This window comes from Miniopterus natalensis, chromosome 18 (genome assembly GCF_054644295.1).
Source record: "Miniopterus natalensis isolate mMinNat1 chromosome 18, mMinNat1.hap1, whole genome shotgun sequence".
Lineage (NCBI taxonomy): Eukaryota > Metazoa > Chordata > Mammalia > Chiroptera > Miniopteridae > Miniopterus > Miniopterus natalensis.
Genome location: NC_142098.1, coordinates 15,771,008 through 15,798,864, shown reverse-complemented (window position 1 = coordinate 15,798,864; position 27,857 = coordinate 15,771,008). Strand labels below are relative to the sequence as shown.

General features: G+C 45.9%; 1 protein-coding gene across 2 annotated transcripts; it reads right to left on the bottom strand.

Moving 5' to 3' along the window:
• Nucleotides 1–6,078: 6,078 nt before the first annotated feature.
• Nucleotides 6,079–27,792, bottom strand: EMC8 (ER membrane protein complex subunit 8). Of its 2 annotated transcripts, none has more exons than XM_016197220.2 (5): nt 27,351–27,792; nt 19,148–19,224; nt 11,855–11,924; nt 11,106–11,200; nt 6,079–10,575 (listed from the first exon to the last, which is right to left on the bottom strand). In XM_016197220.2, the coding sequence occupies exons 1-5, from the start codon at nt 27,579–27,581 to the stop codon at nt 10,416–10,418; spliced, it is 633 nt and encodes a 210-aa protein (XP_016052706.1). In that variant the 5' UTR covers nt 27,582–27,792; the 3' UTR covers nt 6,079–10,415. The 2 variants fall into 2 exon arrangements, with proteins under 2 accessions (XP_016052706.1, XP_087682929.1); XM_087826803.1 differs by having other exon boundaries at nt 11,106–11,196.
• Nucleotides 27,793–27,857: the final 65 nt, after the last annotated feature.

Genomic DNA, 27,857 nt, shown 5'->3' with positions numbered 1-27,857 from the left:
AAAAGGAAGGCATCTTTATCCCCATTTCAGAGATGAAGGCACTGAGGCAGAGAGCTTAAGTTGCCCAGCGGTACCAGTTGTTAAGTGGAGGACCCGGGATTTGATCTCAGCCAGCCAAGTTCACAATTGGCATTTTGACCCCCTTCCATATACTGACTCTAATCATTGCTGTTTCTCTTTCCTTCTCTGGAGATAGAAAATCATTTTTCAAGTTCGCAGGTGCAAATCACTCCCCCAGTGCTCAGGGCCCAGCTTAATCCTGGGAGAGGCAGGTGGTGCCTGCTCTGGCTGCAGACAATTGGGCGCTGGGCCCTCTCCTCACCATGTACAAGCCCATCAGGAAGATCAAAGTGCTACCCACTGACTTTAGGGGGCCCCCACGCACACCAAGTTCAAACAGCTTATTAAATGCTGCTGAGGACTTGGCCACCGGCAGCCTCATCTTTACATCTCCTTCCTATAAAAATATTCAAGGTGGGGGGGCAAGCAGAAGGGGGAATTCTGAATCTTAGATCTGCCTTCAAGTTGCCCTGGGACCTGAGAGAGCCTCTCACCTCCCGGGAAGGCCTGGCAGCCTCAGTGGGGAGTGAAGGGGGTCACAGCTCCCTTGTAGCCTAAAGGCAAAACAGAACGCTAGGAAATTCTCTCCTTGGCAGCGGGCTCCACTCTCTGAGCAAATGAATTGTGCAACAGATGAATACCATGTTCCCCCGGGCACTGGCAGCCAACAGTGAGGAGAAAATGAACTTACTTTCCTACATGCCATTTAATTTAATATCTCATTTAATTTAAATTGGAGCAACTCACACTGAACCATGGTTTGGTGAGGGGGGTTGGGGTGGGAGGAAGCAGCTCTGCCTTTTTTTTCTCTAGTATAAACTTCTGTAATCTTTACATTAAAAAAAACCCCAGGAGTGTATACGGCTTCTGCTATAAGAAAATAAAGATACAGTTTTAAAAAATCAGGAAAAGAGGTACAGAAGAGTGCTTGCCACACTGCTGGGCACACAGGTAACGTTAAATACCGACGAGAGGTCAAACAGCAAGGGCGAAAAGAGAGGGCTCCTCCCCAAGCTTCTGGAGGCAGCCCGGGACCAGGCTGCTTTCCCTCCAAGCCTTGAGGGAGCCCCTGCAAGGCTCCCAGCGGCCCCCGTCTTACCTCTAGAAGAGATCAGTGGCCGCCTGGCATCTCAGCCTGGGGATAGTCGCTCTCTCTTCTGGGGTGGCCATCTGGGCTGTGGCTGCTCCCTGGCCCCTGCTGGCCTCTCTCCTGGCTCTGCCCATTTGGACTAAATGCCTGCCCTTTGCAGAGAAGGGAAATTATCTTTAAGCTCAGGCCTTCCAATGGCCCCCGTGGCTTTGGAAGCTTACTCTGTGCCATTAATCCCTGGCTCTGACCCCCAGTTCTGGCCTTGAGGATAGAGGAATGGATCAACTGGAGCCCATGCAGAGGACGGAAACCCACGTGGTAAGGGGAATCAAAACCACGACAGGGGAGGAACGAGATGAAGGACGTGACCATTTCCGAAGGGCTCTCCTGGGACTCTTATGGGGCCCTAGTGGGGGCGTTTCAGGAAATGGTTTATATATAGCAGAGGGGGAAATTTCTGACAGTCAGAACTGGGGTGAGCTGCCTCAAGGCCCTTGAGTTCCCCAAGTTTGGGTGTGTCAGGCATGTGATCGCCACACCTGGTTTATGGGGATGGTTGACCTGATGACTCTGAGAGCCTGGGAGGGAGGCTTCCAGGCTCCAGCGTCAGTTTGCACAGGCTCCCCTTGTGGGCAGGCTGCCTGTGGCCTCAGCTTCTGAGCCGCTGGGGGTGCGGGAAACCACTGTTTCCTGCAGCAAAATGGGTGCCTTCATAATGGTGGTGGGGAAGGGTGTTGTGCTCAAGTGAAGCCCATGTAAGATGGCAAGACAAGCAGCCCCAGAGCAAGTGAGCAACCCTGATCCGGGCCTGGGGACTTCAAACTGAAACAGGCCAGACAAGCAGCCTCAGGCGAGTGCGTGGAATCAGTCTGAGCCGAGAGCTGCGAGGGCTTCGCACGTGGCCAAGCGCTGCGGCGGGTGGTCAGACCAGCCGGGCAGAGAGACTGAGATTGCCACCAAGTCAGCCATGGCAAGGACGTCCGCTCAGACCTGTGAAAACCACCAAACCAGCTCACTCATACCAGTTCTGGAAGGGGAGCGGAGGCTCGCCAGGCAGTGAGCAGACGGGCCCTTTCCCAGCATGTTCCCCAGGCTGCCGCCTAGTTCCAGAGCCTTTTGGGGTTCAAATGAAAGCATCACTAAAAGGCTCAACTCTGACCCCCCTCAGGAGTAAAGAGTGTTCTCAGAATTAAAGCCAGCAGTGGACCCTGGGAGGCACAGGAGGTGGAGTTGGGTGCAGGGGGTTGTGGGCTGGCCCAGAGCCCTGACCCCGACCCCATGCCTAGGAACCACCCTCCCTGAGTGGGAGAAGCAGAGGCCTTGGCTTCTGCAGCATGTATCAGATCAGGGTAGAGAGGGAGCGGACTTGGGGTCCTTTCTCCCCTCCGAGAGCCTCTGTGCAAGCACAGTATTCAGCCCAGTGCACTCTTGTCACTGCTGTGGGACAACCTTAGTGACTTTTTCTCCCTAGAGTTTCTTTAGGGATTCCATGATTCTGAAAATGAATGTAAATTAAATACTGCCAATGGCCGAGCTTGGCCTCTGCCCATTTATCACTACCTAGCCACTGCAGGTACCCATCCATTCTGTTATAATAGCTGTCCTAAATGACAGGAGCTGGAGGCACAGTGGGACCCAGGGCTCCTGCAGTAATCAAAGGGGACCCCCAAGGCGCAGCTGGAAGCTGGGAGGGGAATGGTTGTGGTGGCAGTTTTCCCAGAGAAAACTGAAGTGCTTACTATCTCTGGCCACTGCCTTACCTGTGCTTGGGCCAATTTCTTGTAGCTCCACACTAACCATACCTATGGGACTAAGGATTGGATGGTATGACTTCTAGAATTGTCACCACATGCATCAAAGAGCCCAGAATGGTCCCAGTGTTAGCCCAGCTCAGCTGCTCCTCTCATCCCTCTGCGTAGAGTGGAAAGGGTGCAGGTGAAGGCGGCTTCACATGGACCAGGTAAGGCCTGAAAGGACTATCGACTCTGACCTCAGCCTCTCCAATCCTCAGCTGGGAGCCCAAGCCCCTGTCCCAGGAGCCCCGCAGCTTGGGCTAAGTATTGACCATCATTGCAGGCGTGGTCAGCCCAGCGCAGCTTGCTAACTGGTGACCTTGGGTGTGGCAAGGAGGGAGGCCCTGCAGTTTGTGGGTTCTGTGCCCTGCCAGGGTCTGGGTTGGTAGGTGGCCAGGTCTGTTCTAGAAAAAGGCCCTGTGGCCTCACCTTTTATTCTTTAGTTGATTGGGGAGGCTTTGCCAGCTCTGGGGCAATGGCAGGTCTAGCTAAGGAAGGCTAAGTGTGACACCACAAAACCATGGTTCTCTTGGCCCTGGGAGGAGTGGGGACTGGGGGGAGGTTGATGGCAAATCTTGTCTCCCTGAGGGGTGGGGAGGCGAGCTGTGATGCAGTGGGACCCAACCAATAGTCAGCCGTCGCTCCTTCCCCAGTGACTCAGCAAACTGGAGACTCACAGCTGAATTGTCTGGGGTGCTGGGGAGGTCTTGCCCCAGCTGACAGCTCCCTGTGGAGAGGGGACAGTAAATGACAAGATTTATTCAGCTCCAGGCTTAGCTGGTGACCCTCAATCTCCTATCCAAATCAACCCAAAGACAATGAGGCAGTCATCCGGGCTCTGCTAGAGGGGCTTAGCAGAGACGAACATTTCTAGGTCGTTTCCCTGTCGCTTCTGTTTCGGGGGGTCTGGGTTGGGGCTGGGGGTCTGTTTGTGACAGGTGCCCACCCCCTGGTGGTTCAGTAAGCTGGAACCAGCAGAGGCAGTTTCACAGGAGATACTAGGCAAGGTGGGAAGTGGGTTGTTCTCTTATTACAGGGAGCCTCTGGGTCATTAGCAGGGAGGAGGGGAATCTGTGTGCACAAAGGGCTACTTCCTTTTCCCGATTCGCTATAAAAATGTTCACCCCTTCCTAAATGCCTCCTCCACCTGCCCTTGCCCTGCCCCATGGAGCCGGTGCAAGCAGCATCCACACACATTTCCTCCATGCCAGACATGGGGGACCCAGCCTGACCTGGATGTCCAGGACCTGAGCCATCAGAGGTACAAACGGAAAGTCAGCAGTAACCCTGCCCCCAGGCCCACCCCCCTGTGCCCATGGTTCCCACACCCACTGCCAGGCTCTGTCCACCATCGAATCCTTAGTCCCAGAGCTATGGTGGGTGTGGAGCTACAAGGAATTGGCCCAAGCACAGGCGAGGCAGTGGCCAGAGATAGGAAGCACTTCAGTTATCTTAACCCACCTTGCCTCACCCACCTTCCCCACCCAAACTCCCGGGGGCTGGTCACTCCCTGCATCCTGGCTCTGTCCATCTCTACTGCCCCAAACACAGCATCAAAGGGCTAAGTAACGGAAGGGCAGTGAGTCAGCTGGGTTAGAGGTTGCAGAGATGGGGGTAGGAGGCCAGTTCCCAGCACCCATCCCCTGATCTTCCTGCAGGCCCAGGGAAGGGATGGACTCCCCAGAGAAGTGACCTAGGCTGTGCCCACACGGGGCTTGTCTCAATGGTGGGTAGCTTGGGAGACACATTTGGGAAGGGAGCCAAGGGACCCCTTGCTGAAAACAGGAAAATACTCAGCTGAATCTTAACTTCCTTTGGGCCCCGGGCTTCTCCCCATCTGTTTGCCCCACTGATCCCCCAATCAAAACGCACTCCCGTCTTTTCTGCTGCCGGCCTGCCCGACTTGCCCAGTCTCGCCTCAGTTCCCCTCCGCTCAGATGTGAGTGGCAGCCTGGCGTGTGGCTGTGCCTGTGGGTGCATCGGCTCACACCTATAACCGCACTCAGCCCGCCCCGCCCGGATAATCCCATAATGCTTGGATGAACGGTCTTCCCCCCCAGGGCTCCAGCTGCGCAGAGCCTGCTGTCAAGGCCCCCCGGGTCTCCATCGAGTTTTGAGGACTGCCTCTTAGCCCAGAAGTAATTTGGCAGAGAGCTTACCTGACCTTGGGGCAGCCATTTTATCAGCAGGATCTACAAATGGCTTTTGAGCTCCTCAGAAGGCAGGCGCTGAGTAAATTCCAGGAATTATAGGTGATTAGCAGAACAATTCCTCTCCAGAAGGTCTAGCTCTGAGCTGCAGGGCAGGACCAGGTGGGAGGCCAGGATGGCAGAGGCGGCAGACCACATCGATAGCAGCCTTCTATCGACGGGGATTCATCGATAGCGGGCGATTCAGCCTTCCAGCGGGGGATTCTGCTTCTTGACATTTTCTTCCCATTAAAAAATGGACTCTCATGTTTTCAGTTTGCTTCTCCTTGATGACGTTAGTTGAGCACCTTTTCATATGCTTATTGGCCATTTGGGTATCTTCTTTTAGGAGGTGCCTGATCAATTCAGTTGTCTTTCTTTTAATTGACCTGTAATTTTTAATACATTTGGATAGATATGTTGGATAGAATTCTTTCGTTGGGTAATTGTATTATAAATTTATATCTTCTGACTTCCCTTTTCACCATCCTAATTGTGTCTTAATGAACAAAAGTTCGTGATTTTAATGTAGTACAATTTATTGTGTCTTTGCGTCCTGTTTAAAAATCTTTGCCAGGCCCAAGGTCATGAATACATTCGCCTGTTATTTTCTGGAAGCTCTATTGCTGTACTTTTCATATTTAGGCCAATAATTCACAAGATCATTACACATCGCCAAAATGTCTGAAAATTAAACACCAGTAATAAAGTGTTGGGTCTTCGAAGATATAGAGAAACTGGAGCTCTCACACACTGTGTGCAGGGTATTCAACTGACCAAATATATCCTAAAAAGTTGAGCAAACGCCCCCAACAGGTTCATGTCTACATAAAACCCCCAAAGAACTGTGTACGTGTGTGCATGAAAAAGCACATGCAAGAATGTTAACTGCAGCAATATCGGTGTCAGCCCTCCCAACTGAGCACAAAAGTCAGGAGGCTTTGGCTAGAAATTAATGATAAAGATTTATTCAAGGCTCTTAGGGTTTGCAAATCATAAACATAACTAGGTAATATCCAGAATGTTCTAAAGAAGAAACACTGAAAGTTCTTATAGTAAAAAGTATGCTCTTAAGAAGAATCAGTCCTGCATTCTTAGCCTCTGGATTGGTCCAAGATGCTGATCCTAGATGACTGGTGCTCTGGACCTGAGCATTCTTTCCTAAGTCCTTTAGGGGGTAACCAGAGGGTTATCTATAGGACCTATATGTTTGTATCTCCAGGAATACTGGGGGGTTCAAAAGTTTAAGTTCCCAGGCTGGTTAAAGCAAGAGATTGTTTCCTCTGCCTCAGACTACTTGATTTTAGTAACTTAGCAGCCTGACTTTAGCAACTCCACTTTATTTCTTCACTCAGTCCTCAACAAGGCAATATAAACAAAAGCAAGAAATGTAAGCTGCTGTTATCTTTGGAGAACAATTGCTTTCACTCACTCACTATTTAATAGACGTTCGCTGAATGTTTACTATGAATAAGCACTTATCACTCTGGCCAATAGTATGTTCTTGAATTGTTAAAACATTAGCAGTTAAGAACTCTTTTCGATGCAGGCCTAAGACATTCTACAGGTATTATTCCCTCTGGTCCCCATGACATCACTGCAAGTAGGTGTTATAACCTCATTTTTCAGACAAGACCCAGGCAGGGGTAACTTGCCCACAACCACAGAACTAGAAAATGGCAAAGCTGGGATTCACACCTGGCACTCCGACTAATCACTGCCACACCCCTGCTACTAGCTCACACCAGACACCGCTGCAGCGTTAGGAGTTATCGAGGAAGAAATGAGGCACTGCTGGGGGCGACAGAAGATTCTCTTTTTTGAGAACATCCAATCCTGAGAAATGACCAATTCTTCTTTAGTCAGGAAGTAAATGGGGAAGGGGACCTGGAGGGCTCTAAATCAGGCCCACCTTAGGTTTTCACTTAATCCTCAGTGTTTGGGGAACACCAAGGGCCCTCGGCAAACTCAGCGAGTTCCCTGCGTTGGTGCAGACACCCCAAGGAGCCTTGCCCATAGAACTTCATGAGTGTTCTGAAATTCCGTTATTTACAGATTTATTGATGGTATCTGGAATGTGTTTCAGACAGCGCTAAATGCAGGATGCTATTCTGCTTTACAAGTTCAAGCCAAAGGTTTCCTCCAAATTCCAGTGGATGCTTGGCGGGCACTTGCCATATTCTAAAAGCAAAAGATCAGAACACAATTCTTGCCATCCTAAAGCTGGACTAGGTCTCGCATTCTAAAGAAAAACCCCCAGATCACTGCAAGGGGATGTCCACGCTAAGAAGTCAATCCTAGAGGAAGAGGGCCCTTAGAATGGCCATTTACTTCTAGGAAATAATAAACTCGATCAGGTTTTGCATTTTAAGGGGTAACAGTCAACATTATGAGAATGAACATATTTCTCCTCCTCTGGATTCTGAGGTGTATGGAAATTAGGTTAGATTAATATATCATCTAACGGAGAGTTGGCAGGGGGAACGCAAACTAACATTTGTGCCAGGCTTTCTATTGAACTGAGAGAAAAATCCAATGCTTAAGGGACAGTGAGTTGATGGAAAGCTTTAACAAATGTCAATTAGTGAGCGGAAGTCTATTTTTAAATTCAGCTCTCTTCACTAAAATTGCTAAAAATGCCCACAGGGTATGGAGATTAATGCCCATGGCTATTTTCCACTTACCATGATGTCATCAAGTAGCTACTGTGTTAAGATAAATATAATTCTAAGAAGCAGCAGTTTTAGAAGCAAATGTTTCTTTTGGTGGCAAAACAAAAAAGGCAGGTGAGACAAGGTGAGAATTACTATATGCACGAACAACAATAGGTTTTCCAAGTACATCACTTAGAAAAATAAGCTATTAAATAAAAACTAATTATACAGAACTTGTTACACAGATGAAGCTTAAAAATATCAGCTCCCAGGGAAAGTAACTTGAAAATTCAAATTACTCAAGATTTCTAAGTTGTTTTCTGTTCTATGTTAACCTAATTTCGTTAGAACTAGCAAAATCAATTTTTCCTTAGCAAGCACACTGCTTTTTGTTACTTATGTAGTTACTGCTTACTTTTCCATGTTTAGTATCTTCAGTTCTTAAATGCAACCATGATTAGAAATTAAAAATGACAATTTTTTGTAAAGAATTTGTGCTACTCACATCTTAATGGATGTTATACAAGAGATAAAAATGTTCACCAGAATGACTTTAAGCATATGGATGGCTCTAAGGGGATAGCTCCACACACATACCCTCTCTCCTAAGCCCTTCAGATTTAAGAGATTTAAGAACATTTTGATGAACAAAGATTTCTCCAATGTACAAATATACTTTGTGTTGCTCCTTTAAGTCTTTTCTATACAAAGGCAGAGTATGAATACATTTTATACTCTGACAGGCTCTCATTTCTCCCTGGGTGGGGCAAAAATGAAGCCTGTTCTTAGGGCCAGGGAGCCTGGAGGTGCAGAGGCCACACAGCAAGGCTTAGACAGGCAAGAGGGAAGGAGCCCAGCACAGGGGCTGGGGGCTCAGCAGAGGCTTTTGCCATTCCTACAAGGATATGGGAGCAGGTACTGTATCTTGGAAATGTTACTGCTTTTTTACCAAATACATTCTTTTCTTCTGAATATTTAATATGTTTCCTTCTGAAAATCTAAGCCTGACTCAGCCACAGAAATGATCTGGTTCTAGGTTGAAACGCAAACTGGAGGATGGTACACATTTCTGGGGAGCTGGTGGAACAATCAAGTGCAAGAATTCTACAAAGAGGTAAAAATGAGGGAAAACCACCATGGTTTTTAGACTGTCTTTAAAATGCCTCCCAAAGTAGCCTTAGCCACACCTTGATTCCAAGTATCTCTGACCTTGAACTGGAGATAGCACACACTCATTTGAACCCCATGAAGACAGCCTTTTCTGTGGCAAATGTTAGAGGTGATTTTTCTCCTTTGGAAACAAACCCAAACCAATTTGGAACAAGACTGCTCGTGGTGCTGGGCTCTACGGTGAGGACAGTGAGAAAAAGTGCACTGATCCCCTTCGTTTGTGCTCCCCACACAAATTAATGTCAGCTTCAAAAGTTAAGGGTAAGAGGTGTTTGAAGAAAGGGGAAGAGAGAATTTGGTGGGTTAAATAAAGCACATCTATTATAAGCAATGTCTGAAAATTTTTTCCTATTTGTCAAGAGAAAATAATGAATGCTGTGTCATAAACCCTTTCAACAGATCATGCTAATTGTTACAAATTTCCTTCATAGTCAAAGAAAAAGACAGTAGGAAATATAGGGTTCTCTGAATTCTGCACAATAGTTCATATAAAAAATGTAATGGTACCATCAAATTTCCCCATCAGCTTCCTATGATTGGGTTAAAAAGTTTAACCATAATAAGTTCTATGTATAAACATTACAGACAGGAGTCTAAATTTTGTTTTGCTCATTACTTCAAATACAAAAGAAAAAATAATTTTGAAGGCATAAATTAGAATCCTTTAGATAATCATGCAAGTTAGAGTTAGAACTGATTCTTGCCTTTTAAAAATAATCTTAGTACTGGTTCCGTTTCCTTTTTTGATTCCACAGGTTACAAGTTTTCTGGTTGATCGAGAAGCATTACACTGCGCTCCCATTACCAACGATGTTTGTTTTTACCCTTAGTGATGAAGGTTTCTCAGGCAACAGTGGCTTTATTCCCACTGTGTAGAGTTGCAGCAGCTACATTAGCTCCACACCATGTGGGGCAGTGCTGTTGAGAGCTGTAGCCTTCCGACCGCTGAACACCAACCAACACAAAGGTTCTCAGACACTGACTGGGCACCTGCACACTACGCACCGGCCCAATCCCAGGGCTGGATGACATTAACTCAAACTGGATGAAAACTCACAAACACTCTCATTCAGGTATAAGATATGATCGTCGTTGCTTTTTTAAAGATAGTTCATAAGTCTTAAAAAGTATCCTCTCCAGATTATAAAAGGTTAATTAAAACTGTTTAATAGGAACAATCTTGGACAAGCAGAAACAGCTTTGATTGGGAGGATTATGGCAACACACAACTGGGAAGAACTCCACAGGGATGGTCAGATTGGACAGTTGGTACCTCTTCTAGAGACTCTGCATTAAAAAGATGACTGATGGAACATTCTGCTCTCTTTCAAGGCACACGCCACTTCTGAAAACTGTCAGTTTTCCACACAGGCAATGAGATATTTTATTTACATTTAAAAATAGCTTTTCTTCTTCAGCCCAGTGGAAATGCCCAGAGACTAGTCATTGAAATCTCTCCCTAACACAGGTGCAGAACAGCTTTATTGATCTCGGGATTGGTCCAGTCATTCCGAATGTCATCCAGGTGGTTGTCGAAATCGACAAGCGTTTCATAGGACCGGCTATCCAGGAGTGACGCGGAGATCCTCTGGGCCTCTGGCCAGTCTTCACAGTAATCACTACAGGGTGAAACAGGAGAAATTAGCCTCTTAACAAAAAAAAAGTCTGCCTTTTCAATAGAGCAAACAGCAAACCAGCCACATGCAGAGTGGTATAAAGGAAGACAATATAACAAATACTAGCAAATGTACATTTTAAACACATGAAGATGTATATCAACAATACACAACATGGTTAAAATGCTGACAGAACTGGAGGTAGATGACTAATGCTTTCTGAGTGATTACAAATAAACCAAACCAAATGCCAGGAAAGAGGGTTTGGCTTATGGAGAGGTGCCCTGGGGTTTGGGGCGGGAAGACCCTGAGTAACACTCAGATTCCCTCTACTGCTCTGAAGCTCTATTTGCCTCAGTGGCCCAGGAGCAGAGGAACGCACATGATTTCTGTAGGAGGGTTGTATGCTCCTCTGGAGAAAAGGCTAACTGAAAAGCACAGGAGGTTGGGATCCCTTTCCTGTGGGACCTGGGAGCAGGGAACAGGCCCCAGCATACTCTGTACATAGGTCATCCTGAGAACACAGCACTCACTAGTGTGGGTCTCTGCACCGCCATTTGTTTTCATGGTGTTCGTACACATGGATCGTAGGTACCACGCAGTCCATTGTAAACTTAGTGTTGTCTACCTGCACACAAGACAAAGGACAGTCATGAAGAGAGCTAACAAAAAGTCAAAGGCAGCACCTCCTCATGGCCCATGGCAGAAACCCTGCCTCACAGTGTGCAGACACTGCACATGTGATGTGTGGAATTGCACCAGTGTGGCTTAAGGTCAACTATGTGTTATGTAGGATAAACACCATTTCATTGTTTCTTCACAAAAGTAGAGCTTTCAAACATTACTTCTTTCCTTCCTGTTAGAAATCTGTCTGAATTGAGTTTATTTAACAAGGTTCTTATGTTAGCTACTTATCTACCTGACTCCTTCCTTCCTTCTTTCCCTATAGGCTATGCTGGCTATTCTAACTGAATGGCTCCCATGCTTGAGTGTGCATTGGAATCATCTGGAAGCATATTAAAACACAGACTGATGGGCCCCAAGAATCTGCATTTCTAACAAATTCTCGGCTGGTGCTGATGCTGCCAATATGGGGATCCCACTTTGAGAAATGACTCTCCCTTTCTGGATATCCATGCGCTGTGACTACAAAAGGTGGCAATGGTTTGAAGTGTCTGCAGAAAGAAAGACTGCATATACAGCAAAGCTCTATGTTAGCAAGGAAATGCTAAGTAGCCATCCTGTAGACAGAAAACACAACGGCCAATCAAGAGTGACTTACCATGATGAGAGCGGTATCGCTGAAGCCCTCGGCAATTCTGGAGGCTACCTTTTCTGCAACCTGGTTTGGACTGCAAAAGAAGAACCAGTGGGTTTACCACGTCCTAGTTAGTGCCACTCAACACTGTCTACCTACAGCAAAGTTAACAAGCAATGATGAAAAGACCAGTGGTCCAGCTGCAATGACTTGTGCTGAGGACAGGGAATGCCGTAAGGGCAATGGGGAGCACAGTGCAAAGCAGGTCCTGTCTCATCCCACCAGGAAGCCCTTGTGAAGGGGATCCTGAGAAGGCATCTTCTAAATAGAAAGGCTCCCTGGGACCCATTGGAGAGTGCTATCCACGGCACTTAGATGGACTGCTGCTGAACCGTCCAGGCTAGTGTCAAGCTCCAAGCTGGAAGCCTCCTGGGCCTGCCTTTTCCATCTGCAAGCTCCCAAAGTGACCCTGTCTACCTCTTAGCTGCTGGCAATTGAGCTGCTTGCTTTCTCTTTAAAAATTTTTTTCTAAAATTCCCAAGCCATTCCAAATGTTCTTCATGTTTGTGACCTTTCAATTGCTGGCTCTGGCTCTGTCCCATCACAACCTTGATAAATGACAACTTTCTACCTTAAGTCAATAAAAATGAATTACAGAGTGGCTCCCACATCATGCCTGGCTACCCCCCATACACAAAGTTATTTTTTTATCCTGTTTCAGGAAGAGGCCTCCTCCCCCCTGCCCACAGGCCCATCCATTCTGACCTCCTCCTCAGGGCTTTACTCATATTCCCCATCAAATCTGATAGCTCTCCTGTCAAATCTGGGTAAGTCTTTTCCTATTTAGGATAAAAAAAATTATTTAACTGGTTCCCTCTAGCCACTGTCTAACCTCCTTCCTCCTTTTCAACCACATTTCCTTCCTTCCTTCCTTCCTTCCTTCCTTCCTTCCTTCCTTCCTTCCTTCCTTCCTTCCTTCCTTCCTTCCTTCCTTCCTTCCTTCCTTCCTCCCTCCCTCCCTCCCTCCCTCCCTCCCTCCCTCCCTTCCTTCCTCCCTTCCTCCCCCCCCTTTCTCTCTCTCTCTCTCTCTCTCTTTTTTTCTTTCTTTCTGGTTAATCCTCGCCCAAGGATATTTTTTCCATATATTTTTAGAGAGAGTGGAAAGGGTGGAGGGGAGAGAGAAACATTGATTTGAGACACATCGACTGGTTGCCTCCCACACATGCCCCAACTGGGGTTGGAGAACAAACCTGGAACCCAGGTACATGCCCTTGACCGGGAATCAAACCCGAGACCCTTTGGTGCTCAGGCCGACACTCTAACCACTGAGCCATACCACATTGGCCAGGGCTCAACCACATTTCTTAAGCTTCTTCAGTAAGTCAATGATCTTGTCGCCCTTCTCCATTTTCTTATACAACTGTGCAATCTGGTTCTACCCCCTTGCCTCTGTGGGCTAGCACCCTCGAAATCTACCTAACACCTGCCACCCTTCCAAGGCCTCCCAGCTGGCACCTACCACGTCCAGGTGGGCTGGCCTATGTCCAGCTTCTCTGATTGAGGTTACCTTTCCCACTTTTCTTCACTCACTCATCAGGTGCTGTAGATTCTTTCCTTGCCTCTGTCTCCTTCATTCTCTGTCATGTATTTTATACCACCATAGCCATGGGTTTTAAAAATTTCCTAACTGGTCTCAATTTCTAGGCTCTTCTTATCTGATACATCCTGAAAACTCTTTAGATCAATTTTGCTAAAATGAAACTTCTACCCCTCTCCACTTGCTTGTAAGATAAAAGCCCACCTTTTTCAGCCTTTCTCACTGTGGACACGGCTATCATTCCTACCCACAGGAACAAAGCTCTGTGTGTCTTTATTCAGTAAGTGACCTACTTATTTACTTATTCAGTAAAACTGTCTATATATCACCTTCCTCCCTCATACTGTTCCGTTTGGAATGCCCTCCCATACTAATCTTTGCTTACTGAACTCATTCCCATCTTTAATGCCTAGAAAACGACCCCCTTTCTGGGAGGACTTGCCACGCTGCCCAGATGAGGTCTATTTGTCCCTTCTCTAAACACTGTTTACTTCTTAAGGCTTTGACACTTAATCCTTGGCATGCAGTTGTCTTTTTCTGCATCTTGTTTTCCCCACACAATTAGAATCTCAGCTTTTTGAAGCAGGGACTGAGCTATAAACAGGGTATCCCCCCCCAAAATGTATTTTAATGGCCATGAAAATACATTCATTATTTTGAATTTATTTAAAGAAACACACAATTACAATTCTTTCCTTGTGATTAAACTGAAAAAACAAACAAAACACAGAATAAATGTTTTATAGTATCTATTTATTCTATTTTCACTTTCAAAATTGAGAATTTGTAGTGATATGTTGATTATAAGTCTGCAGTATTGTGTTAAGAAAAATGAAAATAAAAAAGTTTAAAAATGAAAGAGGCCCAGAGATTCTTGTCTCTCAGGTCGGCACGGAAAGCAGTGCTTCACTGAACACAGGGGCCAAGTTCCCACAGCTCGAATGGGAACCGGAGAGGAGCAGGAACAGGGCTGCCTATTTGTCCACCAAATGTGGAAGAGACACCCTGACTGCTCTGCATCGTTACTGGTCCTGACTCACCTACACCTCAGGTGCAAAGGGAAAAGAAGCTGGCATTTGCTAAGTGCATGATCCTCTAAGGACCTGTAAGCATGTACCATGAAGAAAGTAACAAAACCATTATCCTAACACTTATGATTATCATAGTAGTTGGTGACTTCTACTGGGAAGGGGAGTTAAGAAACATTCATTAAAAATAAAAGCTACCATTTCAGATGCCCAAGAACTCAAATTTAAAACTTATTCTTTTGAAAGAAGTTTAAAAAAAAATTGAGTTAATAAATTGCCAAAGTATTTGAAAGAATGGCCAATTTTGTTTAGTTTTTTGTATTTTGCACTTAGTCTCAAATACTGACCTACCTCATTCTTAATGTAAGACTGTTGCATTATGATATTAAAGTCAGTACTTTGTTTTTCTACCAGGTAATTTCAACTCCTGTTCCCGTGAAGAGTCAGCTGCCAAATAAAATTGCAGGAACCCTGGAGACAGAGACCACTTTGCTAAGCCCCTTCCCAACCAGTACAAAGCTAGGCATTTACTCCTAACTGAGATCTTACATTTTTACATTTTTTTAAATTTTTAAAATATATCTTTATTGATTTCAGAGAGAGGAAAGGAGAGGGAGAGAGAGAGATAGAACCATCAACGATGAGAGTCATTGATCAGCTGCCTCCTGCAAGCCCCCGACTGGGGATCGAGCCCATAACCCGGGCATGTGCCCTGACCAGGAATCAAACCCTGATCGCCTGGATCCTAGGTCAATGCTCAAGTGCTGAGCCACACCTGGCCGGGCGCATTTTTACATTTTGTATCTAAAAACTTTTTATTATCTATCTCAGGCCAGGGCACAGTGCCTGGTACTGAAATTTACCCACATGAAATGCTGATTATGAAGCAAAACACCAGTAATTATGACATGACATAATGAAACAATGTAAAAACCTCAAGTTTAGGAAATGAATAAAACAGTTACAAACACCTTAACATTTCTTTTATAAAATGTTAAAGCACCGAATGATCCTTTTTTTGAATAAAGTGACCATAGGACTAGTAATGGCACCAGCTCCTAGTCTGAACCAAGCGCAAAGGTAAAATGCTGCTCGTTGCTTCACTCTACCTTCACAACCACTCGCTGCTAGCTCCATTTTACAGATAGGACACTGAGGCCAAGGAGGTGAATCAGTAAGTCACCTAGGTTTGAACCCAAGTTCCTCTGGCTCCAAAGCCTATGCTGTGAGACACCATTAATCAGCTGGTATTTCTAAAAGAAGAGCATATTTTCAGCTAGGTCTGGCTGAAAAGAAAAGGGAAGATTCTCAGGTAGAGCAAATAGTGCTGAAGAAAGCTGGCATGTCCCAAGCTCCTGAGTTTCCGTGTGGTGTAGCCTTTGTGCGGGAACCACCTCTGGCTGGAGTTTCTTTACCTGAGCATCCTTGTGAGAATTAGATAGGACAACACCAGTGAAGCCCTAGGCTGGGTACAGTGTTAGGGACTCCAGGTTTACTCCCAACACAGCACCAGCATGTCAGAGGGATGGATGAAATCCTGAAGTAGAGCAGAGACAGGCTCATCAGAAGGAACTAAAGCCCGGCCGGGCGTGGCTCAACGGTTAAGCGTCGACCTAGGATCCAGGCGATCAGGGTTCGATTCCCGGTCAGGGCACATGCCCGAGTTGCGGGCTGCAGCCAATGACTCTCTCATCATTGGTGTTTCTAGCTCTCTCTCTCTCCTTTCCTCTCTCTGAAATCAATAAAGATATATTTAAAAAAAAAAAAAAAAGAAGGAACTAAAGAGTTACTGGGCATCTCTACCCCCCACCCCTGCTAATGTTTTATTTTCTCTATGGATCTGAGAAATGGTTGGTTAGTAGGTACTTAAATATTGACATCAATGGGGGAATGCAAAACCTCCTGAGCATATAGCAGGTAAAGGAAGCAGGGCATTTAGAAGATATAAATAGCATGAAAATGGTGCCTGAGTAAGATAATTCCAGGCTGAGCTAAAAAAGGTCTGAATAGAGGCAGGAAGATGGAGAGGCCATGAGCCAAATGAAGCATGCAGACAAGAGACCCTGTGCAGGTACACTAGGGGTGACCATGTAAGGGCATGGACTTGGGGGTAGGGGCAGGAAATAAAGGAAGGGGAGGTATCTACACTCACTTGACAAGCCAGGGACCTTACCTCTTGCCTAGTCCCCTCTCCTTTCTTCAAGAGTAGCTGTGGGAAAGAACTGCTTGGTTCAGGAAAACCCTCCTTCCAAGGGTAGCTCCCCACTGCTCACAAAATAAAGTTCAAAATACCTTAGAGCCCTGGGTATGCCTCTCCCTACCTTTCCAGACTCCACTGGTAGCATTTTGTCTGTGTGTGCACCCCATGGCCCAGCCCTCTTTTCCAGCTGGTGTCTTCATCATGTTGTCCCCTCTTGAAAAGCTCTTCCTTCCCGGTCCCCACTTGACAAGACCCTGTCTACTCTTGAGTGCCCAATTCCAATGACTCCCTTCCCTGTGGGCTCCTCTGGTCAGACTAACAGATGCAACTCCTCCCTGCTCCTGCTGTCACAGTCCTCTGCACCACCCTCATGACAACTGGCCTGTTATTTTCTGTTAGTCCTGTGTTGGCAATATCTTTCATATTCAACCCAGCAACCTGCAGGCAAGGCCAAGAGTCTTTAGCTTTGCTCAGCACAGAGCTTGGCTGCTCAGGGAGGGCATTCTGTGCCTAGTCAAAGACCAAGCCTGAGATGGACCCCATGAATAGGCTCTAGATCAGAGATGGGAATGCTAACATTGAGCCATCAATACATGGGAGGTGGATAGAATTGAATGGAGAGGAGGTCCTAGAAGGAGTGAGGTTAGTCACAGATGCACCTGAGGAGGAGAAATGAGGGGTGCTCTGGGTTCTGAGAAAGAACAGAAAGGTAGTGGGAGAAGCTAAGGAACCAGGGCTCAGAGAGTGCCTATGCACTGTCATCCTGGGGGAGGCTTCAATAGTTGTTTTGAACCCAGTGTTTCGCTTGTTACTCTGTTTCCCTCAGAATCCCTACTGGACCCAGTCCTCCAAGGGTAGGAGGGTTTAAGTCCCTGCAGTACCTTGTGTCTCATCAGTAATAGCAATATTTGGTCACCAGCTTATTGCATTATTTCCAAAAATACTATTGGAGTCCAACCTCTTGCCTATGCTGGGCAAGTGGACATATTTTCAGGAGGAGTTTCGGTCTGAGGTACTTGACTGCATCTCCTCACTGCCTGGACACTGGAGTTAGTCAATGTGAGGAAAGCATGTCAGTGCTTCCCGTTACATACTGTGCTCCTGACTTTCCATCTGCCCTGGTTCCTGGCTGGAGGAACTCAGAGGGAGGTCAGGGAATGACTCCGTTGGGCCTCTTCTTATGTGGTCACATCTGGCCAGTTGCTGGCCATGTCCCTCAACCAAAGGGCATTGTTCCTCTTAAGGATGACTTCTTTTTTCTTTCTTTTTTCTGTTTTAATTTATCTTTATTGTTGAAAGTATTACAAATGACCCCTTTTCTCCCCATTGATCCCCTCCACCCTGTACCCCCCCCAGGCCTTCACCACACTACTGTCTGTGTCCATGGATTATGCACATGTGTACATAAGTTCTTAGGTTAATCTCTTCCCACCCCTCTACCCCTGCCTTCCCTCTGAGATTCATCAGTCTGTTCCATGCTTCTATGTCTCTGGATCTATTTTGTTGATTAGATTCCCCATATAAGTAAGATCATATGATACTTGTCTTTCTCTGATTGGCTTATTTCTATTACCACTGACATACATTATATTAGAAGCAGGTGTACAACATAGTGATTGGACATTTATATAACTTACAAAGTGATCAGCCCATTAAGTAAAGTACTCACCTGACACCACACAGTTATTGTAATAGTACAGACTACATTCTCTATGCTGTACTTTACATCCCTGTGACTGTTTTTATAACCGGAAATTTGTACATCTTAATCCCTTCCAGAGGTGGACTTCTTTATTCAACTTTCCTCCCTGTCCTATCAGGCCCAGGTGACTGGCTTCTGCTGCCACCTTTGGGTTACTGCACTACTCTCTTGTGAGGCCTCTTACATACCTCCCACACCTTTGGAAGCAATCTGCTTATCAAGCCCTCCTCAAATTATCCTAATTATAGTGTGCCATCTATTTTTCTGTTGGGACTGAGGCAGATCTAAAGCAGAGTACTCCACTTTGTTCATTAATGAGAAAGGAACCAGGAGCCAATATGAAGGAAGCAGCACACACCATATTTTCATCACAGAGCACCAAATCTAAAAGTTGTTTTAATTATCCCCAAGGAGGGTGGTATTCTTTCCTAATGTTCTGTCCTACATCATTCCTTGTTCGGGAATGGGAAGTAAGGCAGAGCTGAGTGGGGATAGAAACTGGAGGTCCATGACTATTGCTTTCACTGCATGAATTTTCTTCAAGCAAAATAAAGAAGATACAAAACAGAATCCCAAAGTTAATATAAATGTTTAGACTTTCTGTTGTTTGAAATTATTCACTCCACAGTTCCCCTCAAATACTATAAACAAGCACGGGGGGGGGGGAGGGGTTTCGTTCTCACAGATTTGGCATCTTGCGCCTACAGAAGGTTAAAATGCACATCAGAGATGTCTTTGTCTATCACACGATCATTCTTTCAGACCACAGAGGGTTTTTGCACGAACATACCTGGCATCCTTTATTCGTTCATTAGCTTGGTAATAACCAGCAATCACATAGCTATTATCTTTGCACCATGAATCAATCTGAAAAAGGAACAAAAATTGGGAAGATAAATAATTTCCCCTTAAGTGTCAAGTCTTAATAAACACAGGAGACCCCCTCCCTCCCAAATGCTGGGACTAGGCACCATATAAACCTGTATCCTTCCCCCAGAAAAAGGGCTACAATAATGAAATGGGTGTTCACAGAAAAAAGGTCACACCAACTTGCTTTCCACGATCCATGTGAGGCCAGAGAGAGCACAGAAGAGCACGGGCCCCTCACTCTCACTGAGGTGGGGCATCTTCCCATATGTGGACCTTGTAAAGGCCAGAAGGGGTGGGGCTAGACACGAGGAATGAACTTCTTGCTAAGTCCCTTTGGAAGGCCCCAATGCTGAGGCATATTGAACAGGTGCGGTGCTATGGGGAGAGAAGGCCATCTTTACTCACCTTCTCTTACAATATAAAGAACTGAGGCATTCTGGGGCTTGAAAAATACTTAAGATTACTGAAATCAATCCTTCCCGGATAAGCAAACTAAAGCTCAGAGGTTCTAAGTTTGCACAGCCAGGTAGCAGAGCCCAGATGGGCATCTAAGTCTCTTTTGAAACCAAGGCTTTTTACACTATACTTCGGTATTTGTGGCAACATACCATGAAAAACCCTTCATACTCGAGTGTGAGGTAAACAGGTGCACACATACAGGTGGGCAGATGCAGGCAGCGATGCTCGCAAGAGAGCATGCACACACACTCAATTACCTGCGGCATGCTTTTAAATGGGAGCACGGTGGCCGGCTTTGAAAGTTTTTTAGTCTGTTTTATAATGCCACTCTTCTCTCATCGGATTTAGATTCCTGCAGGTCTAATACCATTACTGAAAACAAAAGCTTATCCTAACTGTTTTGCCATAATGGAATTTTAATAATACACTGCAATAAATTCTGTTCTCAGTCTGCAGAGGAAGAAAAATTGATACTCATTTTTTTCATAGTGAATTAATTGGTTAAAAAGGTTTTTCTTTTTTCTTTTTCATTTTTTGTTTAATATAGTCCTATGGCTCTTTTTCTTGAATTCTGGTTTGGACTTCAGTCTCCTTTATGACTAAAAGCAGACATTACAAGATGGTTACAGTTCAAGGTTCCCTGGCTCACATGAGGATTAGAATAATTCTGGCCTCCTAAGAGCTCACAAATTACCATATTGGGTCAAAACCAAGGCTTATTGAACCAATTAGATGTTTTGGTCATCTACCCAAAAGATTAGGGCTATGTCTCCAAAATATTTATAATGGCTCTTTCACTGTAACTTTTTGCTACAAATGACTCCAAAATTACTTATATTTTGCCTCCGTTACCCCTTAAAGGAATGGGTTCTAGAAACTTTCTATTGCTGCTTACAGCAGCAGTTTCTTTCATTTTTTAAAAAACTTAATCTCCATGTAGCACCAAAGGGCATAGCCTAGCTTTAAAATGTAGCATTTGGCCGCACTCTCTAGATTAGTCTTCCCTTTAGTGTAGCCCTCTCAGCCTTTGTTTCCTATCAAAGACCAGCCTCTTGAGTGTGTCCTCAAGGTAACCCTCATCTCTGCCCACTCGGACATCTCCCTCTCTGCCCTCTGGTATGGGCTGTCCTTATATCCCAAGTCAAAACTAGAGATGTGTCCCAAGTTTGGCTACAGTATTAGTTTCCTACTGCCCTTGTAACAAGTTACACAAGCTTGTGGCTTAACACAACACAGATCTATGATTTTATAGGTCAGAAGTCTACAATGGGTCAGCAGGATTGATTCTTTCTGGAGGCTTTAGGGGAGAATCCTATCCTTGCCTTTTCCAGCATCCCAAGGGCACCTACATTCCTTAGCCAATGACTGCATCACTGTGACCTCTGCTTCTGCCATCAAATCTTTGACTCTGAATGAATGTCTGCTTCTCTCTTATAAAGACCTAACAGCCTAACCACTGGGCCACACTGGCCAGGGCATCATAGCTTTTAATATAAGGATAAGATAATTATTTGCTACTGGCGATATCCTGACTAGCCCCAGCAGCAGTTTTTAGTGAGCAGTCTAAACTGCTTCTAGATTCTTTTCCTGGGCTGAAGGCAAAGGTATAGGATTCCTCAGCAAACACGATGCACACCCTGACTTACACTTTAGCTGATAAGGGCAAATTCCTGTATGAAAAACTCCGAGGGCCTAGCCAAATTCTAGCATAAAAATAATGTCATGATCTTGAACTTCTAGTAGAACTCTCTGAAGAGGCTACCCTAAAAGTGAACCAGGCCCTGGCTGGTTTGGCTCAGTGGTTAGAGCGTCAGCCCACATATGGAAGGGTCTGAGGTTCGATTCTGGTCAAGGGCGCGTACCTCTGCTGTTGCAGGCTTGATCCCCAGCCTTGGTTGGTGCGTGTGCGGGAGGCAACCAATCGATGTCTCTCTCTCACATCAATGTCCTCCCCCTCCACTCTCTCTGAAAAGCAATGGAAAAAATATCCTCAGGGGAGGATTAAAAAAAAAAAAGTGAACCAGGTCACAAAGCTCTGGCTTGGTTTTAGAAACATTTGAATGATTCGAACAAGAATAACCAATTTAACTATATGGATGCGCATGATGAGCATGCACAGCCTGTCCACAGCTGTCTAGACATAGACACAACTGGCCACGAAGTGAGGAATGGAGAACATGAAAGTGAGAAATAAAGACTTGACTAAGGCCCCCTAGTCAGCCATCAGAGCCCACAGAGGTAGGTAAACAAGTTTTAGTTTTCGCTTTCTCTCTCTTATCTTCACTGAGGACATGCTTTGGGGGGGGGGGGGGGGGATTCAATGAGAAACATTGATTGGTTGCCTTCCGTACATGCCCCGACTGGAAATCTAACCCACAACCCAGGTATGTGCCCTGACAGGGAATCGAACAGGCTACCTTTTGGTGCACAGGACAACACTCAACCAACTGAGCCAACCAACTAGCCCGGTATCAAGTTTTAAAAAGAGGGGTAGAGTTTCCTTTGATAGTCTTGAAAATGGTACCAGCTATTATTAGGTGAGAGTGACTTGGTGTGAAGCGAAAGTCAATGTGTGGAAGATGAGCAGTGTGGACATGGGGTCGGGTGGGGATGGGGGCAGGCAGGGCCTTCAGAATCCTGCAGTAAGCCCAACGGCTCATTAATAAGAATCCTAGTGGATTTAAGCGGTAGCTTGCTCAGTAAATGCAACTTGAGCCCAGCCAGTGCAGCTCAGTGGTTGAGTGTCGACCCAGGAACCTGGAGGTCAAGGTCTGAATCCCTGGTAAGGGCACATGCTCTGGTTGTGGGCTCAATCCCTGGTAGGAGGCGTGTAGGAGGCAGCCGATTGATGATTCTCTCATATCATTGATGTTTCTATTTCTCCCTCCCACTCTCTGAAATCAATAAAAAATAAAATAAAACAAAACTTAAAAAAGCAACTTGCTTCCTCCCAAGTGGGGTAGGGTAAGGCAAAAGAACTGAGGAGCAATTTGACCTCTGTTCTCAGTGAATCCATTTCCTTTTTTCTTGCTTTGCTGCTATGATTCCATACTCCTGTATGCATTTTGTAAACAATCAAAATGAAAATCAAAGTTCATAATAACACCCTGAAACCTGATGTCAACTTAGTAAAACTGGCTCTGAATACAAGAGTCCCAATTCTGTATTTATTGATGTATTTTCTTTTACTTTTCAGAGAGAAAGAAGGACACTTTAACCTTGGTATAAGCCTACCATCTCTGTTCAATGCGGTGTTTGTCTCATTCCAGTCCAGACACTAGAACTACTAAAGGTGCTGGGTTCAACCCATTCATTCTCAATTAGGTAAGGCACAAAAAAAGTAGTTTCTCTCAGCAAACTTGCTAATATTTGCATATGTGAGGCACCTTACAATTTTCAAAGCACTATTACCCACCTCTCATGACTATAAAACAGCCATAATGTAGGCAAAACAGGGAAATGATAGGAGAGCCACTCTGAGGAGGGCTTGCCACTTACAAGCTGAGGTTGGTGGTGGCAACAAGCAGGCCTTGGAAGCTAAAAGTAGAGGGGTTGTGTTAGTTTCACTGAGAAGAAAAGTGCTTTTCCAAGTGGGATGCTGAGTTGTCTATGGAATAGAAAGTAGCTGGATCCATAAAAGAAGAGCTCTGGAGGTAAATGGGATGGGGACAGAGGGGAAGTCAGGAGGAAGAACTGAAAGGAAGACCCAGAGCAGCAATCTCCCTTTCCCAGGGTAAACAAGGGGCAGAAGGAAATAGGGGGCTTAGGAAAGGGCTAGAGGACAGCAGCCCCTGCAAATGAGCCCAGAGACGGCTCATATGGAGGCAGCAGGGAGAATTCTGGACCAGAATCACGGTGATTAGGCCAACTGGCAAATGAGAAAGTCATCTGAGCAGAATGTAATCAAAAGCTGCTCCCCTGTACTAGGAAATCAAAGAGGGGAAGGGACAAAAAGGGCCCAGAGAACAGCAGGTTTATGCTAATTTCCCTACTAACGTTTTATGGGTTTTTGCTATTAGAAATAATTCCATCACTACCTACGTCAAAGGGTTATAAGGATAAATAAGATAACAGGGATAAGTATTTTTTTAAAAAAAGCACCCAGAAATGCAAGGATTTTTCTAAAATGGAAAAGTATAATGAAAAGCCTTTTAAAGGAATCTCATGTTACCCCTTGATGGCCTGTATATCAAGTCAGCCTTTCCTACTTATCAAAAATAATTACAATGTGAAACTCTCTAAATAGAAAAAAGCCACAAGAATAAGGCCTCATTTATACAGTTTCACGGATTTAGGTGCTTTATTAAAATTACATCTTCCACATGCTGAAATACTGGTAAACTGGCTTCTTGCACTGAGATCTTTCATTGCCTCCAGGTTACAAAGTTGCTAAGTCAAAAACTGAATTATATAAATTTAAGTACCTTAATTGTAATACAAAATTTTTGGATTAGATAACTTTACTCTGAAAGTTATTTAATTGTACTAGATTGGCATCTTTTTCACATTTGTCAAATACTGAGTCTATGACTCAACATTTTGGTCAATGTAAGTAAGAAAAGCCAGCATAAACCACCACTGCTTGGGTAAGGACAGAACTCCGGCTATTTTTACTGCTGAAAAGTTACTGCAGATAATCTAGTTTGGACTTAAGTTTGCTGGATAGGAGATTCAAACAATGAAGGGAGAAGTGCTGGAAATTGAGAGTCTGGAGTGCAGAGTGTAATAACCCAGGGTAAGAAAGACAGAGTGGAAGGGTGGCAGGGAGAAACATCGATGTGATCGACTGGTTGCCTCCTGCACCTGCTCCAACCTGCCAGTGATGGAATCCGCAATCCAGGCACGCACCCTTGACTGAAAATCGAACCCGCGACCCTTCGGTGAGCAGGTCAACCAACGCTCTAGCCACTGAGACACACTGGCCAGGTATTCCTTCCCTCTTAACAAGCTGGTGGCAGTGGGCCCATCTTAAGAGTCAAGGTCCCCTCTGGGAATCTTCTCTCCCTAGGTAAGTGGTTTGAGAATCAGCCCTGTTCCACGGGGAAAATTCATGTAAAGGTGATTCAGATGCTGTTGTTTATAGTTAGTATACATATTTCATTCTCTCAAGTATTGCACTCATACCTCGAAACTGAAACATAACTTTTTAACTCTGTAAAGGTTACTTAAGAATGAGAAGAATTAGTAATACTTTTACAATTCAAGTGCAGTTCAAGTCTATATCTATTTATTTCTGACAAGACTGTATATGGATTTAAAGCAACACTCTTTTTCCTCCTACCCCTCTGGGTACCAAGTTACCTGCTGACTTCTGTTCTTCCATCTACCCTGTAAAAGCTATAGTTCCTCAGGCTTCTGTTCATAGCTCTCTCCTCATTCCACACACAGTCCTGGCCAACACGGCCTGCTCTCACAGCTTCAAAAGTCATTGAGAAGCTCCTGGTTTCCAATCTATGTCTCCAGCCTATCCATTTTCTGAGCTCCGGATGCATTTCAACTTTCCACCCTGGGTTGCCTTCACTTTCCCTCAATGAAAGGCACCAATGTCCTCCCAATGCGTAACTCAGAAACTGAGGATTCCCCCTTGCTTCCTTTTCCCCATGTCCACATTCACTAAGTCCTGTGGATTCTCCCTCCTGGCTCCCCCGATCCTTCTCTGCATTCGCACTACACTCAGTTTAGGCCACCTCTCTGCATCTAGTTTTGTATTCACTTTTATCTCCAACATTCTCTTTGCTGTAGGCTAGAACCATCACTCTAAGACAAAAGTCTGACCATGAAACTCTCCTCCAGTGGCTTCCCTCTGTCTTCATGATGGTGCCCAAACTCCTTTGTGTGATCTGCAAGGTCCTCTACAATATCTGTCCACAGCTCACTTCTCTACCCCTGGCCCCTTTACACTCTAGCTCTTCCTCCACCCCCAGTCTTCTCCTGGTCTTTGCACATGCTGGTCCCTCTGCCTTGAATGTTCTCCCTCTGTGCCTCAGGTTACTACGGCTGGCCCACTGGGCCACTACTTGCATGTCCCTTTCTCTGGGCAGCCTGCCTTTCCTAACTCTGCAAGCCTGGGTGAGCTGACTCTTCTCTTGGAACCCTCACCACTTTCTGCTTAACCCTACATATGACACTTATTCTTAGATACTGTACTTGTCTGCTTGGTTCAAGTTCAGCTGCTAAGCAAGTACTGTGTTTGATCCTCAGCCATATCCCTCCATCAGAGGCCCGGCACTATTGGAGAAATAAATAATCCTGCATTAATCCAACTGGTAAATCTAGTTCCCTGCTAGTGAATGCACTATACATCCAATCAGCCTGCAATTCCCTTGATGACAGAATAATTAAGACAGCTGGTTGAAAACACTGGCACTAAAACATACACATGCACACCCCAGTGATGTTCTGGTACTGACAGTACATTTCCTCAGAAGCTAAAATGGTTGGTTTTATAAATACCATCTACTTCTTATCTATCTCCTGCTCAGAGATGATATGAAGAAATTCACACAGTGACAGTTTAATAGGCACTCAAAGATGTGCCCAGTAACCTTGGGCCCGGACCATTTGCCCAAAGGTACTTCCTGCTTACCAATTTACATGGGTGTCATAATCAGGTAAATTATGAAATGGACTCATTTTACTTGATGGAATGTATAGAGAAAGGATTTCTACCCACACCATCTCAAGCTTAACTACTTTCCACATGAATTAAATACGCTTTTAGTCATAGTTTATACTTAAAAGAAAAATACACAGTACCTAAGCTCAGGTACTGACACAGGTCTGAGGCTAGTTTATTTCTCTCTAAGGTTTTTTTTTTAACAATTCACTGGAATTTACAGGTGGTCTTTTTTCCTCTATTGATCTTGCTACCCCTAAAACTACTGCCTAGAATTCAATGACCACCCAATTTATCTGTGGCCTAAGTCTTCCCCATGTGCTCCAATAAAGCAGTCATTGCAAGCAGACACATAATAAGCCTAGTGGGTAGGAAGTACGACTGCTCCCGCTTTTTAATTTCACAAAATCTTCCAGCTTTTAAAACCATGCTAGGGAAGTCACTGACGGCAACAGATACATTCTCCTGACACGTCGGTCGCACACACTCAGGGGAAGCAGTGACTGTGATGTCACCGCCGCCTCTTTAAAACGTGTCTCAACTCTGGGATTCCGGAGTACCACCATCAAAAGGACCACAGCGTTTACACCCACGTCAGATAGGGAGCCGGCTCTGTGAAGGTGCGCACGAACCAAACTCCAGCCTTTAGGTCACAACGCATCAAAACTTCCCCCGCGACTCAAAATCCCCAATGTAAAAACGCGTTCGAATCATTACCCAGTTAATGACAGTTTGCTTCTATAAAGGCTCCTGTTTTCAGGAAATTAATGTATTACTCGTCGCCTAAAGCGCCTTTAAAAAACACCCACGAAGGTTAAGGCGGTTCCTTGGGCCGCTGCGACTACAAGCTGCCATCTGAGCGGCAATTCCTAAGTGCCCGGCAAACATGCTACGTGTTCCCGCGGGTCACCCCGTTCCCCGTCACGGCGACCTCAGAGGGTGGGTTCTAGACTCCCGCCCGACACCGCTCAGCTTCCAGCTGGGACTGCGTGGAAGCCGACTGCAAGCCAACCTCCGAGGGGCGGCCAGGCGCCGTTCCCACGCTTACCAGGGTGAGGGCCACCTCCAGCATGGGGGCGAGGGCCAGGGTGCCGTGGAACAGGGGTATACAGTCCACGAAGAGAGTGTGGTGGGCGCCCGGGCCGCCCAGCGGCAGGTGCTCCTTGCGCGACTTCTGCTTCTCAGCCACCAGCAGTCCATTGACGGCACAGTGAGGGTACTTGGCTCCATGAAGCACCATTTTGCAGTAGGCCTGGGTGGTCAGCTTCACCCCGGGCATGCTGAGCCCGGGAGAGCCCCGGAGGCCCCGGGCCCAGCTGAGGCCTGGATCCGCTGCCTGGCCGCGCGGCGCCTCAGCGGAGAAGTGCGACGAGGCGGAAACTGCTTGGAGCGGCACGGCCACTGGCGGAGGCCCCCGCAGGCCGACCCCCACTTCGGGCTAGGGTTCCTTGGACACCGACTCCAGGACGAGGAAGTCGACGCGCGTCCCTCAGACTCCCCTCCCGCAACTCGCCGGGCGCCGCCGGAAAGCGGTCCCTCAGTGCCCGCCGGAAAG

Bases quoted from the DNA above. Each gene is read 5' to 3' on its own strand.
- EMC8 (XM_087826803.1), bottom strand. From the start codon at position 27,581: ATGCCCGGGGTGAAGCTGACCACCCAGGCCTACTGCAAAATGGTGCTT. The intron at 11,925-19,147 runs GTATGTTCGTGC...CTTCTTTTGCAG, and splicing joins GAACGAATAAAGGATGCCAG to TCCAAACCAGGTTGCAGAAA. The intron at 11,197-11,854 runs GTAAGTCACTCT...GTGTGCAGGTAG, and splicing joins GCGATACCGCTCTCATCATG to ACAACACTAAGTTTACAATG.